This window comes from Staurois parvus, unplaced genomic scaffold (assembly GCF_062004578.1).
Source record: "Staurois parvus isolate SC_StPar_1 unplaced genomic scaffold, SC_StPar_1.0 ptg000301l, whole genome shotgun sequence".
In the NCBI taxonomy this organism is placed as follows: Eukaryota; Metazoa; Chordata; class Amphibia; order Anura; family Ranidae; genus Staurois; species Staurois parvus.
In genome coordinates, this window is record NW_028318097.1 from 26,862 (window position 1) to 43,676 (window position 16,815).

The 16,815-nt window shown below is 47.2% G+C and overlaps 1 protein-coding gene across 1 annotated transcript in view; it reads left to right on the forward strand.

Annotated features, from left to right (window-relative positions):
• Nucleotides 1-946: 946 nt before the first annotated feature.
• LOC149457846 (proteinase-activated receptor 1-like) overlaps nucleotides 947-16,815 on the forward strand; it is a 136,143-nt gene continuing 120,274 nt past the window's right edge. Inside the window, exons 1-3 of the mRNA XM_089683084.1 lie at nucleotides 947-1,110; nucleotides 6,517-6,779; nucleotides 8,347-8,457. Of these exons, the coding sequence (XP_089539210.1) occupies nucleotides 966-1,110; nucleotides 6,517-6,779; nucleotides 8,347-8,457 (519 nt within the window). The 5' untranslated portion in view covers nucleotides 947-965. The remainder of the gene's footprint in view (nucleotides 1,111-6,516; nucleotides 6,780-8,346; nucleotides 8,458-16,815) is intronic.

Consider the following 16,815-nt stretch of genomic DNA (forward strand, 5'->3'; position numbering starts at 1 on the left):
TTCCGACTCTGGCAAGATGGCGCCGTGATAGTGCGCATGCGCCAGTTACTATATATATATATATATATATATATATATTTTCTATCAGTCCTCTGCTCTACCTGAAGAAGTGCGTGCGCACGAAACGCATCTGGAGCCCAGGAAACCGTTGACACTACGACGCCGGTGCCACGTGGAGGCCCGGCGGCCATCTTTGTATTTAAAGGGTCAGTTTGTTCACCCATATCTGGCACCATTGCGGTTTTACTATACACCCTTGCTTTTCTAATAGTCACTTACCTACTACACTATGAGTTTTTCCCTGTGTCTCCTGCGAAGAGCTCTTTCAACTTTTACAGCCCCACAGTGATTCCTGTGTCAGCTCCTGAGAGGGGGAACTACATCTTGGCAGATTTCTCTGACCTGCTGGACCACATCTTCACCACACGAGGGCGCTTCATCTTCACTTTTTCCAGTTCTTACTCGTGATCAGACCAGAAAAGAGGGGAATCTTCAGGATATTTACTCACATGCGTATTACCAATACGCTTCTGGCTAGTGCGCATTTTTACCATCTGCACTGGGAATCAACGAGCACCTTTTTTACTGGACTGTGACCTTTTGTTAATCATTTATTATTTCCTTCACTCATGTTTGGATATCACCACAACCACTTATGATATAGTAATACCAGATAGCGCTGCATTTTTTATATACATTTCTTAGGACTTTTTTTGCATTTTTCCTTGAATGTTCAGCTGCTAACTATTGAGAGCGCTCACTGCAGTTTTATATTTTCTTCTATCAGTTCAATTTAGGTGTCTAAAGGTGGTGTCACGTACCACCTAGCCATGTCCAGCCTTGTTTCCTATGTCTACCATCCCCCGACCACACATCATTTTGTCTTCCTACACTTGGCAGTCATGTTCAGATGTAACCTATCTGTATGTTTTTGGTTTACAGATGGGACCCTCATAGAAGAATCCATGTCTCTAAAAACCTTGGTGACCCCACTTGGACATCCATTTACCTGTGAAGAAGTAATGTTGAGGATTGATCACAGATTGAGTCTTGTGCTCCTGGATGTCCAGGTTCAGGCCTTTACACTGGATGGGGACCATTTCCCAAGAGGTAAGTCACACTGGGATGACAATATTATAAATGTGCGGCTCTAGTGCTACCTTAGTGCACTTTAACAACTCTAATATATCAAATAATAAAACATTTGTGTCCCCACTCAGTGTCTGATATAAAATCCACCATTTATCAATATTTATATATTCCACCCTAAATTGAAATTCAATATAACTGTAGTGCCCCTAAACTTAGCTAGGGGGAGCAAGCTAGTTTTTTAGGTAGAAGCTGAGTAGCAGCCTGGGATGAGTCAGCCTGGGAGTGAGGTAGTCAGGTTACCTAGAACAGGGCAGGGAGATTCTGAAGGTCAGAGCTCTGGAGGCTTCCCACCTCTCTAGAAACCTGAGAGCTTTCTGGAGGAGGGGAGGAAGCTTCGATCTACTTACTTGAGGGACCTCGGCAAATCCCCTGGCAGAAAGTGTGTCATGGTGACCAAGGCAACCTTTACATACTGCAGGACCTTGGAGGAAGTGGTCAGAGTGTCAGGTGGAAGATGAACTGAAGGCTGGAGTGTGGAGCCTGGGAGGGGGCCCAGGAGAGGGGCTTACCTACAGGCAGGATCGTGAAAGGAGGCACTCTCTGCCTCACTGTCCCCTGAGAGAGGACAACCTGGGGAGCAGGGAAGGAGCCAGACCAGCATATTGCCTGGAAGCAGCCACCAACCCATCAAGCTCACAGGTGAGACAGAATGAGGAATCCTACACCCCCTGGGCTGGATAAGGGGAGAGGGTAGTCAGGTGGAAAACCCAACTAGCTTCTCCTCTGGGCATGCTCTACTAAAAGTGGCAGCTTCTGGGTCCCCTTGCCCAGGGATTCACTCAGACAGCTGGATGAAGAGGAGGATTCATCTGGGGTGTGAGGAGGTACACCAGAGAGCTAGCATGCTATTAAAGGAGAGACTGTTGCTAAGTCCACAGTTTCCCTGGGCATCATATACACCCCTCAACCCCATCCAAAATCTAAATCCTTTAATAAAATCATAAAGCCAAGCTCAAGGACTGTTTCCTGACTCCAGTGTGTGAAGTGTGGAAGAAGATGCGTGTTGCCTGGCTGTGTAGAGCTTCAGGGGGGACCCAAATCTCAGCGACTCCTAAGGGTTAGTGTTACATCACATAATAGCAGCACAGTGGCTAAATGTTTAGCCTTTCTACCTGGCAGTACTCGGGTCGTTGGTTCCAATACCAAGCATGGCACCACCTGCCTGGAGTTTGCATGTTCTCCCTGTGCGGGTTTACTCCGGGTACTCCGGTTTCCTCCCACACGCCAAAGACATGCTGGTAGGTTAATTGGATCCTGTCTAAATTGGCCCTAATATGTGTATGTATGAATGTGAGTTGGGGATTAGATTGTACGCCCCTTGAGGGTTATGGACTGATGTGAATGTACAATATATATGTAAAGCGCAGTGTAAACTGACAGCGTTCTAAAAGTCTCTGATATCAGCAATCCTGCTGCCTATAGAGATGTGCATGACTGATAAATGTGTTTTGTTTCATTTTGGATTTGGTATTCATTTTGTTTCCTCATATTCGGTATGTTAGAATGATTCGTTTTCGGAAATAATTTCTTATATTCATTAATTTCAAATTGGGCTGAATTTAGAAATCCAAATTTTGACATTTGAACTTTGAAATTTAAATTTTGGAAGATGGTTACAGTATATTTAATCTGTTTTATTCTATTCTGTTATGTTTTATGCTATTCATTTCTTTTTTATTTTCTATTCTATAAAGCTTATTTCACTTTTATACCTTACTGTATTTATTTCAATTTGTTTCCATTTCAAATTCATTTTCAAATTCAAGTGCAATTTTGTATCGGAATCCGGATAATTTGTTTGGATTCATTGAAATTTGTTTACTATTGTGATTCAGAAATTCAGATACATACGAATCTACGAATAACGGACATTTTGTCAGTATTGTGATTCATAATGAAACGAATCTCACAGGTCTAGTTGCTTATTCTGCAGAGCTCTTCTGTAAAGGTCTCCCCCCAAATATGAATGTTCACATAAACCTCCACCTTGCTTCATCTACAATCTCCTTCAGAATCAGATGTGATCTCGCCTTGTTTCTAGGACCCAATATTATGTTCCAGCTCCTGCTGCCAATTCCACTGATTCCCCTGCTCTGTGACAACAGGCAGAGGATCCTCTCCCCCCACCTGCTGTCACTTTTTGAAAACAAAATGAACGATCATCCTGAGGAAGAAGTGGGACTTTAACCATCTCCCGCCCGCCATATAAGGAAATGATGGGCGCAAGGCGGTTCTCTCATTCTGGGAGGACATCATCTGACGTCCTCCCCCTCTAACTGCTCATGCGCGCCCCCAAGGGGGCGCAGCGTGGCGATCAGTTTTGCGCTGTGTTCTGGGACACAGCGGATCACCAATCAAAAGAAAAAGATGAAGACGGCGGCTCTGTCACATGATCAGCTGTGTCCAATCACAGCTGATTGCATGTAAATAAAGAAATGCCAGTTATTGGCATTTCTCTTCTCACGAACTGTCACGTTGACAGAGGAGAGGAGAGCCGGTAATCGGCATTACTCAGAGGGGACATCTACACTGATCATCAGAGCACTGATGATCAGTGTTGCCCCATTAGTGCCACCTGTCAGTGTCCAATGCCACCTATCAGTGCCAGTCAGTGCAACCTATCAATGCCACATATCAGTGCCTACCAGTGCACATCAATGCCACATATCAGTGCCCATCTGAGCTGCCTTTCAGTGCCACCTATCAGTGCTGCCAGTCAGTGCTGCCTGTCAGTGCACATCAGTGCAGCCTATCAGTGCCGCCTATCAGTGCACATCAGTGCAGCCTCATTAGCGCACATCAGTGAAGGAGAAGAAATCACTTAATTACAAAATTTTATAACAGAAACTAAGACGTTTCTTTTTTTAAACATTTTCAATTGTTTTTGGTTTGTTTAGCAAGCAATAAAAACCCCAGAGGTGATTAAATACCACCGAAAGAAAGCTCTATCTGTCTAAAAAAAAAAATGATAAAAATGTAATATGGCTACAGTGTTGCATGATCGCGTAATTCTCATTCACAGTGCGACAGCGTTGAAAGCTGAAAATTGGTCTGGACAGGAAGGGGGTGGAAATGCCCAGCAGGAAAGGGGTTAAAGGCAACGGAACTAATACTACAAATACCGAGTCATTTTATTACAAATTCATACAAATCACATGACAGACATACTATATGTGTGTTATTACAAACACTGATTGACTGAATACAGAGATATGTGAGTGTCAGCTTGATGTAAATGAAAATCCTCCTCATCCCGATGGAGGATATAGACAGGAAAGGATCCTTCAGTGAAGGACTGACGCGTTTCATAAAAACATATTTCTTTCCACAGGGTAGACTGAAGAAGAGGATGGCAAGATAGAACTCATCCAATATTGATACAAATGTTCACAAACAGCCATATTTAGTTAAAAACCCTCTCCCATCACCCACTGATGCCTCCAAAAACCGCCATCAGAAGTCCCCCCCCAAGGGGCCGCAAAGACCCCACACTGAGTTCACCCAGCAACATCCACAGCCAGGTTGTACAGCTGGTGCAGGATAGTTGTCAGAGGAATGTAATATATCTACTGAGCAACATATCAGCATGGATGTCACACCACTACCTCAAACTCAAACTTTCCAAAACCGAGCTTGTAATATTTCCTCCCCCCGACCCCCCACTCATGGCTTTACCATTGAGATCAGCAGCACAACCATTGGTCCTTCCCCTCATGCCAGGGTGCTTGGTGTAATCCTTGACTCTGACCTCTCCTTCAGCCCCACAACCAATCACTGGCTAAATCCTGACGCCTCGACCTCCGGAACATTTCCAGACTTCTCACCTTCCTGACTAATGGAACCACAAAGCAACTAATCCATGCCTTGGTTATATCCCGCCTTGATTACTGCGAGTTCCTCCTCACTGGCCTACCGTTACACAGTCTATCCCCCCTTCAGTCTATTATGAATGCTTCTGCTAGACTCATCCACCTTACCAACCGATCAGCGTCTGCTGCCCCTCTCTGCCAATCCCTTCACTGGCTTCCACTAACCCAACGTATGAAATTCAAAATACTAACCACAGCTTACAAAGCCATCCACAACATTTCCCCTAGCTATATCACCAGCGTCATCCACAGATATCGTCCAAATCGCCCACTCCACTCCTCCCAAGACATCTTGCTCTTCAGGTCCCTCATCACCTCCTCCCACATTCACCTCCAGGGCTTCTCAAGAGCCCCTCCCATCCTCTGGAACTCGCTGCCCCAGTATGTGCGGTCAGCCATCACCCTCTCTGCCTTTAGGTGATCTTTGAAAATTTACTTATTCAGGGAAGCCTACCCCTCCTCCACATAAGACCTGTAGTTGAGTCACCTCCATCAGATCATCCCCTGGAGCTATCGCCTTTTGTATCATTTCCCCCTTCCTTTAGATTGTAAGCTCCATGATCCGGACCCTCCTATTCCTTCTGTACTGAACTGTGATTGGAATGTCCCCCTTTATATTGTAAAGCTCTGCGCAAACTGTTGGCGACATATAAATCCTGTATAATAATAATAATAGAACCGATGGTGTTTGCAGGATCAGTGCCAAAGGATCAAATGGATTTCACTTTTTGAAAAGAACAACTAGACAACTATCCTAAGAGTCTGCAGGAGCCCTGCATTGCACCTGCTCTGCAGGAAAAAAATATTCAATGCATCTGCAAAAAATGTGCATTTAATATATTTTATGAAAAGGTGAACTTATCCTTCAATAATGTCCACAGATCACCATTTTATAAAGAAAATCAGACTTCAGGTTCCAGGAGAACCATCCAGGTGATGTACACAACCTCCCAGATCCATTCTTCTCCAGGATTCCAGACAAGATGTGCTCCGAAATAAGACCTAGAAATGATCAGACTGCTTTCTGTTGTAATTAACCTAAACACCAATTCCAGACCACGCACATAGCCCCCCCCCCGAAACAGGGCATCTGGACCCTAAATGTGCCCCCCACCAAACACTGTGCCACCAACTGTGCAGCATTTACCCCAGATGGTTTTGGAGAGTAATGTAATGTTATTATGGACAGGATTGGGGTAAGAGGACCTGTCATGTTATTATGGACAGGATTGGAGTAAGAGGACCTTTCATGTTATGGACAGGATTGGGGTAAGAGGACCTGTCATGTTATGGACAGGATTGGGATAGGATGACCTGTAATGCTATTATGGAAATATACCTCAAAATGTGGAACTTCTACAAATAATAAGCTGCTATCATTTATGATCCATGAAAAGAGATCGATTGATTGTTGATTTAGTCACCAAAAACCATCTCAGCTGTAGCCGTCATTGAGATGTCACTCATCTGTCTTCATCTCATCTTTGTATTGCAGAGTACACCGGAGGCATTGAGGCCGTCACACCAAGACCGACTACTATGCAGAATATAACGACTCCGCAGTGTCAGAATTGTGAAAGAAATACTGCCGACCACCACACCACACATCGTACCATTGTGCTACCCACCAATCATACCGCACAAGGACCTTCTCCTCCACCCTCTCCCACAGAATATATTCTGATTGGTGGATCAGGAGTCTGTCTAAGAATAAAGGCAATCTTTATACTAATACTGAACACCTCCGAGATCAGAAATGTAAGTCAGTCCTGAGCATGGGTGTGCTATGCACAGAGTGCAGGGATCAGGGGTGTGCTATGTACAGGGTGCAGGGATCAGGGGTGTGCTATGTACAAGGTGCAGGGGTCAGGGGTGTGCTATGTACAGGGTGCAGGGATCAGGGGTGTGCTATGTATAAGGTGCAGGGGTCGGGGGTGTGCTATGTACAGGGTGCAGGGGTCGGGGGTGTGCTATGTACAGGGTGCAGGGATCAGGGGTGTGCTATGTACAGGGTGCAGAGATCATGGGTGTGCTATGCACAGGGTGCAGGGGTCAGGGGGGTGCTATGTACAGGGTGCAGGGGTCAGGGGGTGCTATGTACAGGGTGCAGGGATCAGGGGGGTGCTATGTACAGGGTGCAGGGTTCAGGGGGGTGCTATGTACAGGGTGCAGGGTTCAGGGGGGTGCTATGTACAGGGTGCAGGGTTCAGGGGGGTGCTATGTACAGGGTGAAGGGTTCAGGGGGGTGCTATGTACAGGGTGCAGGGTTCAGGGGGGTGCTATGTACAGGGTGCAGGGTTCAGGGGTAAACCACATACAGAGTGCAGAGTTGAGCTCTCTTTCACAGGCCCTTACCTCTGCATCCTCCATACACATCTCAATTCCACCCCTTGTCAGCTCTGACTTCTGCACCATTCCCTCCATCTCCCAACTCTGCACATCCCCCTTTACTGCTCTCATCTTCCACCACCCCCCATTCCCTCATAGCTTCCACACATTTTACCTTTATAAATCTCCCTGCACTGTAGGTGACTCTTCCTTTCTTATTTGCATCTGTGGATCCACTGGGAGAGGCAAGCTGTCCTTGTAAGCATGGAAGCCGGGCTTCTGTGTATACAAGTGACAGTGGTAAACAGGGAGTGGAGGATGAGATCCAGAGGTGGTAGCACTGAGTTCCACCAAGTTCTTGCTGAAGAAAGCCCTGGTCCTGAGTATAATCTAGAATTTGTAAAGGCTTGAGAGCCAATGAAGATAATCAGATCCAGGTGTACAAGTTAGGATTGGTTTAGATTATCCCATCAAATCCCGTGATTTCCAGATCAATGACTATATGACATCCTGTTCTGAGGTCATAGACAGAGCTGCCAGCAAAGGGCACTGGCCATAAGTCTTACAACAGTGTGCTATTATCGTTGGTTGTGATAGTAAAGATCCCCCAGCTCTTATCATTGTGGTGGGTGAGGGAAGGGAGATATGAAATCTGGAAACATTCACCCAGTGATTGGAGTCATTCATTATACAGTATGAATATGGTGTCACTGAAATATGATTGGATAAAAACTCCAACATAAAACATACACTGCTGGAAGCAGCAAAACCAAAAAGAAAAGCTATGAAATGAAGGAAGAGATTATATTGGGGATAACACATTCATGAAAAAATATACTAAAACATAAGTCAGTGAGTCTGATAGTTTAGGCAATGTTTAGGCCAGCAGAGAAGACTTTACTGGCTCTGATGACCCAACACTGCAGAAAACAAAGTATTTTTAAGTCCTCAATCTGGTCTGTTCTACCCTGATCATTGTCTGTGTTGCATTTTCTAGGTCACCATCCCATCACCTCCAATCACAGAGGCCAAAGGATTTTGTCATCACTTTGGAGCATACCTAAAATTGGTCTTTTCAGAGGGACATCTTATCCTGGCATTCATAAAGGTATGGAGGGAATAGACTGGGGAATGGGGTGAAATGGGTGGGTAAGACATGGAGGGTAAAATATGTCTTACCTGGCTATAGATTGATCATTATCCTAGATTGTAAGCTTGAAAGAGTAGGGCCCTCTTACCCCTCGTACGCTGTCTGTTTTTGTTGTACTGTGCCATGTATTGTTCCCCTTATTGTACAGCGCTGAGCAAACCCTTTGGCGCTATATAAACTCGATGTAATAATAATAATAATAATAATAATAATTATTATTTTTTCAATCATCCAGCAGGCTGCTGAAAAAAAACAAATAGATTCCCCCATCCACACCAGTGAGATGACTGAAGGAATCCTCCTCGCAGTAACATTGATGACTGATAATGAAGATTTAACCAACAGGAATGTTCAACAGAAGTCAATTGTTAAATCGACTTCTGTAGAGCGGGAGCAGCCACACATAGTTAATAATTCATCTTGTCCCTGTTGAACCGGCTGAATTTTGATCCATCTATGGCCAGCTTCATAGTCACAGGCTGTCCAGCAGGTAGAGAAATGATGAGTAGGGATGACATTCGGGTGTTGCTACTGAGAGTTTGCGGCAAATCCTGAGTGTTCGCAGACCCAGCAAGATAATCTGAGAATTCACTAGACTGAATTTGTAAATATTATGCACTGCCTGGCCTCTGAACCTTGGTCAGCTAGCCTAGAAGGACCAGTAATGGAGGCGTTGTTATGTGATAATCTCCTCACTATAAATAGGTGGGTTCCCAGCAGCAAGAAGGGAGAGCTGAAAATCCATGGGGGGGGGGGGGGGTTAGGATTTTTCTGTACAGTGCTATCCTGTGCTGTATTGTGCTACCTATTTCTTGTGCACCCCCCATGTTCATAGTTCAGCAGAAAATGTTGCTGTTTAGCTGGGTTTATTAGGGTTTTTCTTACTTTTTATATTTTACAATTTTATTTCATGTTTATCCATTTTTTAAAATTTTCTAGTAGGATACAAAATGGGATTGGAGGCGTGGTTTGGCACATGAAGAGGATGGCTGCATGTTAGAGGCACTCCGGCTCTACAGCAGGAAATCCACAGCCTAAACTAAGACTATCCACCATAGACAAAGTACGCATATATGTCCAGCCTTTTAAAACCCCCAGCTCACAACTCAGTACAAATTTGCCCTAAATTTTCCAGACCCAACCTAGCTCCTCCAGCCAAGGCTCTATGGTGGCTGCAACATCCAACGTGCCTCATGGCTCTCTGGCTCTGGACTATAACAGGGTAGGAGATGCTATCTTACTCTCCTAAATGCATAAATAATGAAAATGTCTGACCTGCAAACGATAGCATCAGACATTAACTACTTGCCAACCACAGATAGCCGAATGACGGCTACACTGCGGACGGCCAGTTCTGGGAGGGTGTCATATGACGTCCTCCCAGAATGCGCTCTCCTGTGTGCCCCCAGGGGTGCGCCCCCGGAGATCTCTATGATCATTGTGTCCTACGGACACAGCTGATCACGTGATGTGGTAAAAGGCCAATCACAGTGGCCTTTTACCACGTGATCAGCTGTGTCCAATGACACACTGATCACCGGGAAATGCAATTGTCGGTTCTCGGCTGCACTTTCCTCACGCTGTCAGAGTGTGAGGAAAGTACTGCAGAGAACCGGCAGTTGTCATAGCAGGGATCGGCGCCAATCATCAGTGCTCTGATGATCAGTGCCCAGCAGTGCCGCCCACCAGTGCCCATCAGTGCAGCCCAGCAGTGCTGCCAGTCAGTGCCACCAGTCAGTGCCCAGCAGTTGCACTAGTCAATGCCTAGCAGTGCCCAGCAGTAATTCCAGTCAGTGCCACCTATCAGTGCTGTCTCAGTGCCACCTAGCAGTGCTGCCTATCCATGACACCCCATTAGTGCTGCCTATCAGTGCCCATCAGTGCTGCCTATCAGTGCCCATCAGTGTCGCCTATCAGTGCCCATCAGTGCTGCCTATCAATGCCCATCAGTGCCGCCTATCAGTGCCCATCAGTGCTGCCTCATCAACGCACATCAGTCAAGGAGAAAAATTACCTGTTTGAAAAATGTTATAATAGAAACAAAGAAACTTTTTTTTTTTCAAATTTTTGTTGCACTTTTTTTGTTTATAGCACAAATAGTAAAGTGCCCGGCAGCGATTAAATACCACCAAAAGAAAGCTCTATTTGTGAGAAAAAAATTTATAAAAATTTTATATGGGTACAATCTTACATGACCGCGCAATTGTCAATCAAAGTGTGACAGCGCTGAAAGCTGAAAATTGGCCTGGTAAAGAAGGGGGTATAAGTGCCCGGTAGGTAAGTGGTTAAATCTGTTCTTCCATCTGTTATATTGAGGATTTGAATAACGGGGTGAAGGAAGAATGTACAGGTCCGGGGCAAACCTGAAACACTGGAACTTGACCAGATACGCCACACTTCGCAAACTATTTTCACTGAGCTCCTGGAGAGGCCTCAGGACTCCCTGACAGAGTTTGAACAATACCATGTGATCGCCCAGACACAGCACTAATGTGATCACAACAGCAATCATTGGCTCCCAGGTGCATGCTCTGTGAGCCATACATGAGCCTCTGATGAAGGGGGACGTACGGGTACACCCACCTGCCTCAGTGCTGCTCCCGTCCAGCCATTTCTGTACATGGGCCAGATGGGAAGCAGCTAAGAAATATTGCAGCACAATTTCTGCTTACAGAAAGAGGAGATGGAAGAAGGAGGCAGAGTGTGGCCCTCTTGCTGTCTACTGCCATCCTTCAGGTGCTGCTCCCACCGAGCTGTGTGGTGAGAAGTCATGTCTTCTTCATACATGCAGGACCCAAATGACTGATGCTATTACTATGCTTGAAACGCTGGTGACAGATACTGATGACAGCTAAGGTGTGGTCTGCAGCATGTGTTGGAAAAGGCAAACACAGGTGAACCCTGTGGAGTGGACTGGGGATGACAGCTGCCTCACCATGGAGCTCTGCTATCTGGTGGAATAGGGGTGTCTGTTCCTTTCACTCCCCTGTGAAATCCCCCAAATTACATCCTGCTTTGCTGATCTTGTACTTCTCCCTCAATTTCCTCCATTACTATATCTGACACCCAGGTATGGGTGGAAACCTCATCATCACACCTTTTCCTCACTGGAGGAGCCAACTTTGCAAACTGAATCTACAGGAAACATCTGTGCCAATTGGTCCTCCATGCCTTTTGTTCCCCTTCTCTATGCTCCTGTAGCTGTCCTCCTCAACCTATGATGCAATGAATTGCTGTGCATCCTTTTGCAGCAAGTGGCTGACGCTGTGTTTTAATAATTCAGCTGACCCCTCAATGCCAGTTCGTGAGGTAATGGTAGGAGTAGCTTTGGATGAGGAGGACAAGCAGGGTGCCCTTGTAGCTGAAGATGAATTCAAGATACTCTTCTCCTGGGAGACAAAGGAGGTTCTAAGGTTAAAAGAAAGGTAGATGCGTCCTGTCTCTTGATGCTGCACCCTGACCCCTGCTCTGATGTGTGCATACAGAAGCCACTTGCCTCTCCCATTAGGCCTCCCAGACTTTATGCTAGTGTGAAGGTTATTACCTACTTGTATTAACAGCTATGAACACATCCTCATTTTACAGTTTTCTCGGAGGTCCATGCAGTCCTCAACCAATCAGAGAACAGGGAGAGAAAGGCCACAGGCAGCTATACATTCTGCAACCATCTGGCTATTACTTTCACTTTAGTTCCCTGTTTTCTGATTGATTGCAGACCATATGGACTGCCTATATATGTGTGAGAGGGATAGGTAAGTCTTATGACTGCCCTATGTATGAAGCAATGCAGCCGCATAGTGTACATACATGGTGCACGCATCCATGCCACCATTATACCAATCATCTTGTGTGCGTAGTGGCTGTGAGGGGAAGATAAGAGATGAGACACTCAGCACCATATTTGTTGGTGCTGGCCCATAGGGAAGACATACAAGGAGGACAGCTAAAGGTAAAAGCATAGGATTGTGGGCAGAGGGCAAACCTTATGTAGGACAGTCATGACCAATGGATGGCTAATATTGGTCTGATGATGTAAAAATAATTTTTCAGATTGTATTACAGAATACTGCAATATACTTTGTTTTTATCTTAGGTGACTCAAGTAATCTGTGGATTGATAAAAAATGGTGAAAGGAAGGAAGGGGGTGGATGGAAGGGATGGATGGAAGGAAGGGGTGGGTGGAAGGAAAGAAGGGGTGGGTGCAAGGAAGTAAAGAAAGAAGAGGTGGATGGAAGGAAGGAAAGGATGGGTGGGTGGAAGGAAAGGGTGGGTGAGTGGATGGAAGGAAGGAAAGAAGAGGTGGATGGAAGGAAGGAAAGAAGAGGTGGATGGAAGGAAGGAAAGAAGAGGTGGATGGAAGGAAGGAAGGGGTGGGTGGAAGGAAGAGTGGGTGGAAGTAAAGGTGGGTGGCGGAAGGAAGGAAAGGAGGGAGTGGGTGGAAGGAAGGAAGGGTGGGTGAAAGGGAGGATTGGGTGGATGGAAGGAAGGGATGGATGGAAGGAAGGGGTGGGTGGAAGGAAAGAAGGGGTGGGTGCAAGGAAGTAAAGAAAGAAGAGATGGCTGTAAGGAAGGAAGGAGTGGGTGGAAGGAAGGGGTGGGTGGGTGGAAGTAAGGAAGAGTGGGTGGAAGTAAAGGTGGTGGGTGGGTGGAAGGAAGGGTGGGTGAAAGGGAGGATGGGGTGGGTGGAAGGAAGGAAGGGGTGGTTAGAAGGAAAGAAGAGGTGATGGGAGGGGGGGGGGGGTGAAAGGCAGGAAGGGGTTGGTGGGTGGAAGGAAGGGGTGGAAGAAAGGGTGGGTGAAAGAAAGGAAGGGGTTGGTGGGTGGGAGGAAGGGGTGGATGGAGAGAAGGAAAGAAGAGGTGGATGGAAGGGGTGGGTAGAAGGAAGTAGGGGAGGGGGGAATGGGTGGAAGGAAGGAAGAGAGGGGTGGAACGAAGGAAGGAAAGAACAAGTAGATGGAAGGGAGCGGTGGGATAAAGGAAGGAAGGAAGGGGTTGGTGAGTGGAAAGAAGGAAGGGTGGTTGGGTAGAAGGAAGGAAGGGGTGGATGGAAGGAAGGAAAAAAGAGGTGGATGGAAGGGAGGGGTGGGTGGAAAGAAGGGGTGGAAGGAAGGAAGGATGGGTCAAAGGGAGGGGTGGGTGGAAGGAAGGAAGGGGTGGGTGGAAGGAAGGGAGGCATGGATGGAAGGAAGGAGTGGGTGGGAAGGAAGGGAGGGGGTGGAAGGAAGAGGGTGTGGAAGGATGGAAGGAAGGGGGGTGGAAGGATGGAAGGAAGGGAGGGGGGTGGAAGAAAGGCAGGCCGGGGGGGGGAACGGAGGGGGAGTTGGAAGGAAATCATGGATGGGAGGAAGGGGGGTAGGTGGTGGAAGGGGGGATTGTAAGGATGGAACGAAGGAGGGAGGTGGAAGGATGGAACGGAGGGGGGGTGGAAGTAAGGAAGGGAGGGGGGAGGTGCAAGGATGGAAGGGAGGGGGGAGGTGGACGTGAGGGTGGAAGGAAGGGAGGGGGGTGGGATGAAAGAATGGAAGGTTAGGTCAAACTCACCAAGACTCCTTCAGAAGCATCAGAGCTGTCACTGTCAGCTGCTGTGTTCCGTTTCCCATCTACACCTCCTCTGAAGCTGCACAGACTGGAGTGTGGGTGGGCACAGGGGACAAAGCAGATCCAGCCTCTCTCCCCTTTTCTCCTATTGGTGTGGAGGATGGAGGGAGGGGCTGGGCACTGAGAAGAACACAGCGGCTGGAGGCGGCGGGAGGGGAGACAGAAAGAAAACTGAACTATTCTATGCAGCAGTGGGGGCGGCGAGCAGCACCGGGACTACGGGTGTGTGGGAGGGGTGGCGTTGGTAATCTCCTGTATGGCTTTAAATGAAGCAGCTGGAAGTCGAATCTCCTCCTCTCCCTCCTGTGGCTTTCAGCTGCTTCATTGAAAGCCATACAGGAGATCGCTGCTTGTCATCGAAACCACCACCACCCCTCACACACACACCCCTAACCCCGGCGCTATTCACCAGCTCCACCCTATTTCCATTCGCAGGCGAGTAGAAATTTTGAGGGCTGCAGCCTGCAGGGATGGTTGGCAATCCCAGATCCCTGGTGATCTCAAAGCTTGTCAGGGCTTCATCAACCAGTGCTCAATCCACTTCGAGCTAGCAGCCCACCATTTTTCTACTGATCGTTCCAAGGTGGCGTATAGGATTTCCCTCCTATCTGGTGAAGCATTGGCTTGAGATCCAACTATTGGTAGCCTCCCAGCCTTCCTGCAAGCTTTCCATAAGACATTCGATGTGCCCGGCAGGACTTCATCTGCCGCAGGAGCTCTTCTTCGTCTTTGTCATGGTAGCAGGACTGTGGGACAATATGCAGTTCTGTTTCGCACCTTAGCCTTAGAACTGGCATGGAATAATGAGGCCCTCTATGCAACCTTTTGGCAGGGTCTAGCAGACCGTATTAAGGATGAACTAGCTGGAAGAACCATACCCTCCTCCCTGGATGACTTGATTGCTCTTAGCATCCAGATCGATATCCGCTTCCAGGAGCAAGATCTGGAAAGGGCTCATCCAAGTCACCCTCCAGTGGGTTCTCTTGCTCCTGTTTTCTAGAAGGTCCCTGATAAAATTACCTCCGCAACTGTACCAACATCTGAAGAGCCCATGCAGTTAGGTCGAACACACCTTACTCCACAAGAGCGATCGCGTTGCCTAAGATTCGGTCTATGCCTTTACTGTGGGCTGAAGGTCATCTAATTAGGTCTTGTTCTGTCCGCCCACCTCGCACTGTACCCATGGCTGTGGCCACCACCTCTTCGATGCTCTCTCAACATTGCCAGACCTTACAAGATGTTTCTTGTAGTAAGGCTGCTCCCCTGCCCACTCCTATTGCGGGCTCCCTTCCGGTGCTGTCCACCTCTAGTTCCTTACCCCCTTTGCTGCCCAAATCTTTGGTCCCTTTACATATGTTGCAGCTCAGAGCTCTTATATCGTATCGTGACCTTCTGGTTGGCTGGAGGTCCCAAAATCTGTGACCTCTGTACCATCTGAGTTCCCAGATTCATGTGCTCTGCATGCTGAGACCCCAAAACTTCCTTCAGCTGCTTGGAATCCAGCTGAGTTTTCCACATTAGTAGCTACTGTACTCTCTGTCCCCTGTCCTGCCCTCCTACACCCTACTGTGCCTTCTGTCCCCTGTCCTGTCCCCATACATCCTACAGTGCCCTTTGTTCCTTGTATCACCCCAGGTTCCTGTTCTGCACAGCCTGTTTTGTCCACTGTACAAATCAAAACCTTCTCACCTACTCCTGTGCCCTCCCTGGCAGCCTCCTCACCAGACCCTTCATCCTGGTCATTGGGGTCTGCTCCAGTCCAGATTCCTGTCGTATGTTCTCCTAGTCTTACTCCTTCTTTGGCAAATGTTTCCAAGAGTGTACATCGGTCATCTTCTAAGTACAAAGTAGCTGCAGATTGTCATCACCGGGTGAGTCCCAAATATTTCCCGGGTGACAAGGTTTGGCTCTCTACCAAGAGTTTCCGTTTATGGGTACCCTTTATGAAATTTGCTCCTCAGTTCTTTGGTCCCCTTACCATCCTTCGGCAGGTCAATCCTGTTGCTTTCAAACTCCGCCTCCCTTCACATCTGAGAATCCCTAATGTTTTCCATGTTTCTCTTCTGAGACCGTATATCGTCAACAGATTTCCCTATCCTCATTATCATTCTTCCCAATAGCAAGTTCTTCGGATCAGTATGAAGTAAAGCAAATCTTGGATTCTAAATTCATTAGGGAAGCTCTTGTATCTAATTGACTGGAAGGGATATGGTCCTGAGGAGAGGTGTTGGATTCCTTCTACTGATGTTTCTGCACCCCGTCTGGTGGAATTGTTTCATCAGAGGTTTCTCCTTAACTTTGGCCCTAAAAAAGTGGGGAGACCTCGTAAGAGGGGGGGGGGGTACTGTCACAAGTTAGCTTGCAGCCTCTTGTGTGTTTACTCTTACCTCCTTGCTGCTCTTGATTTCTTCACATGTGTGTTTGTCTGTGCTCACCTGTGGGTGGTGTCTGCTATTCCCTGGGTTTTATGTCCTTCCCTTCCATCTCTTCCTGTCCTACCTCCTTGTCTGCCTGTCTATTTAAGATGTGCTCAGACTGGGCCACATGGTCTGAGCAAATTCATCTGTTGTCGGAGTTCCCACGTGTTTCTCCTGTGGTTCCTATATAGTCTTTCTGTGTACCGACCCCGGCTTCATTCCTGACCTTGCTTATAGTCTATCTGTGTACCGACCCCGGCTTCGTTCTTGACATTGCTAGTTTTCTGAGGATAATAAAAT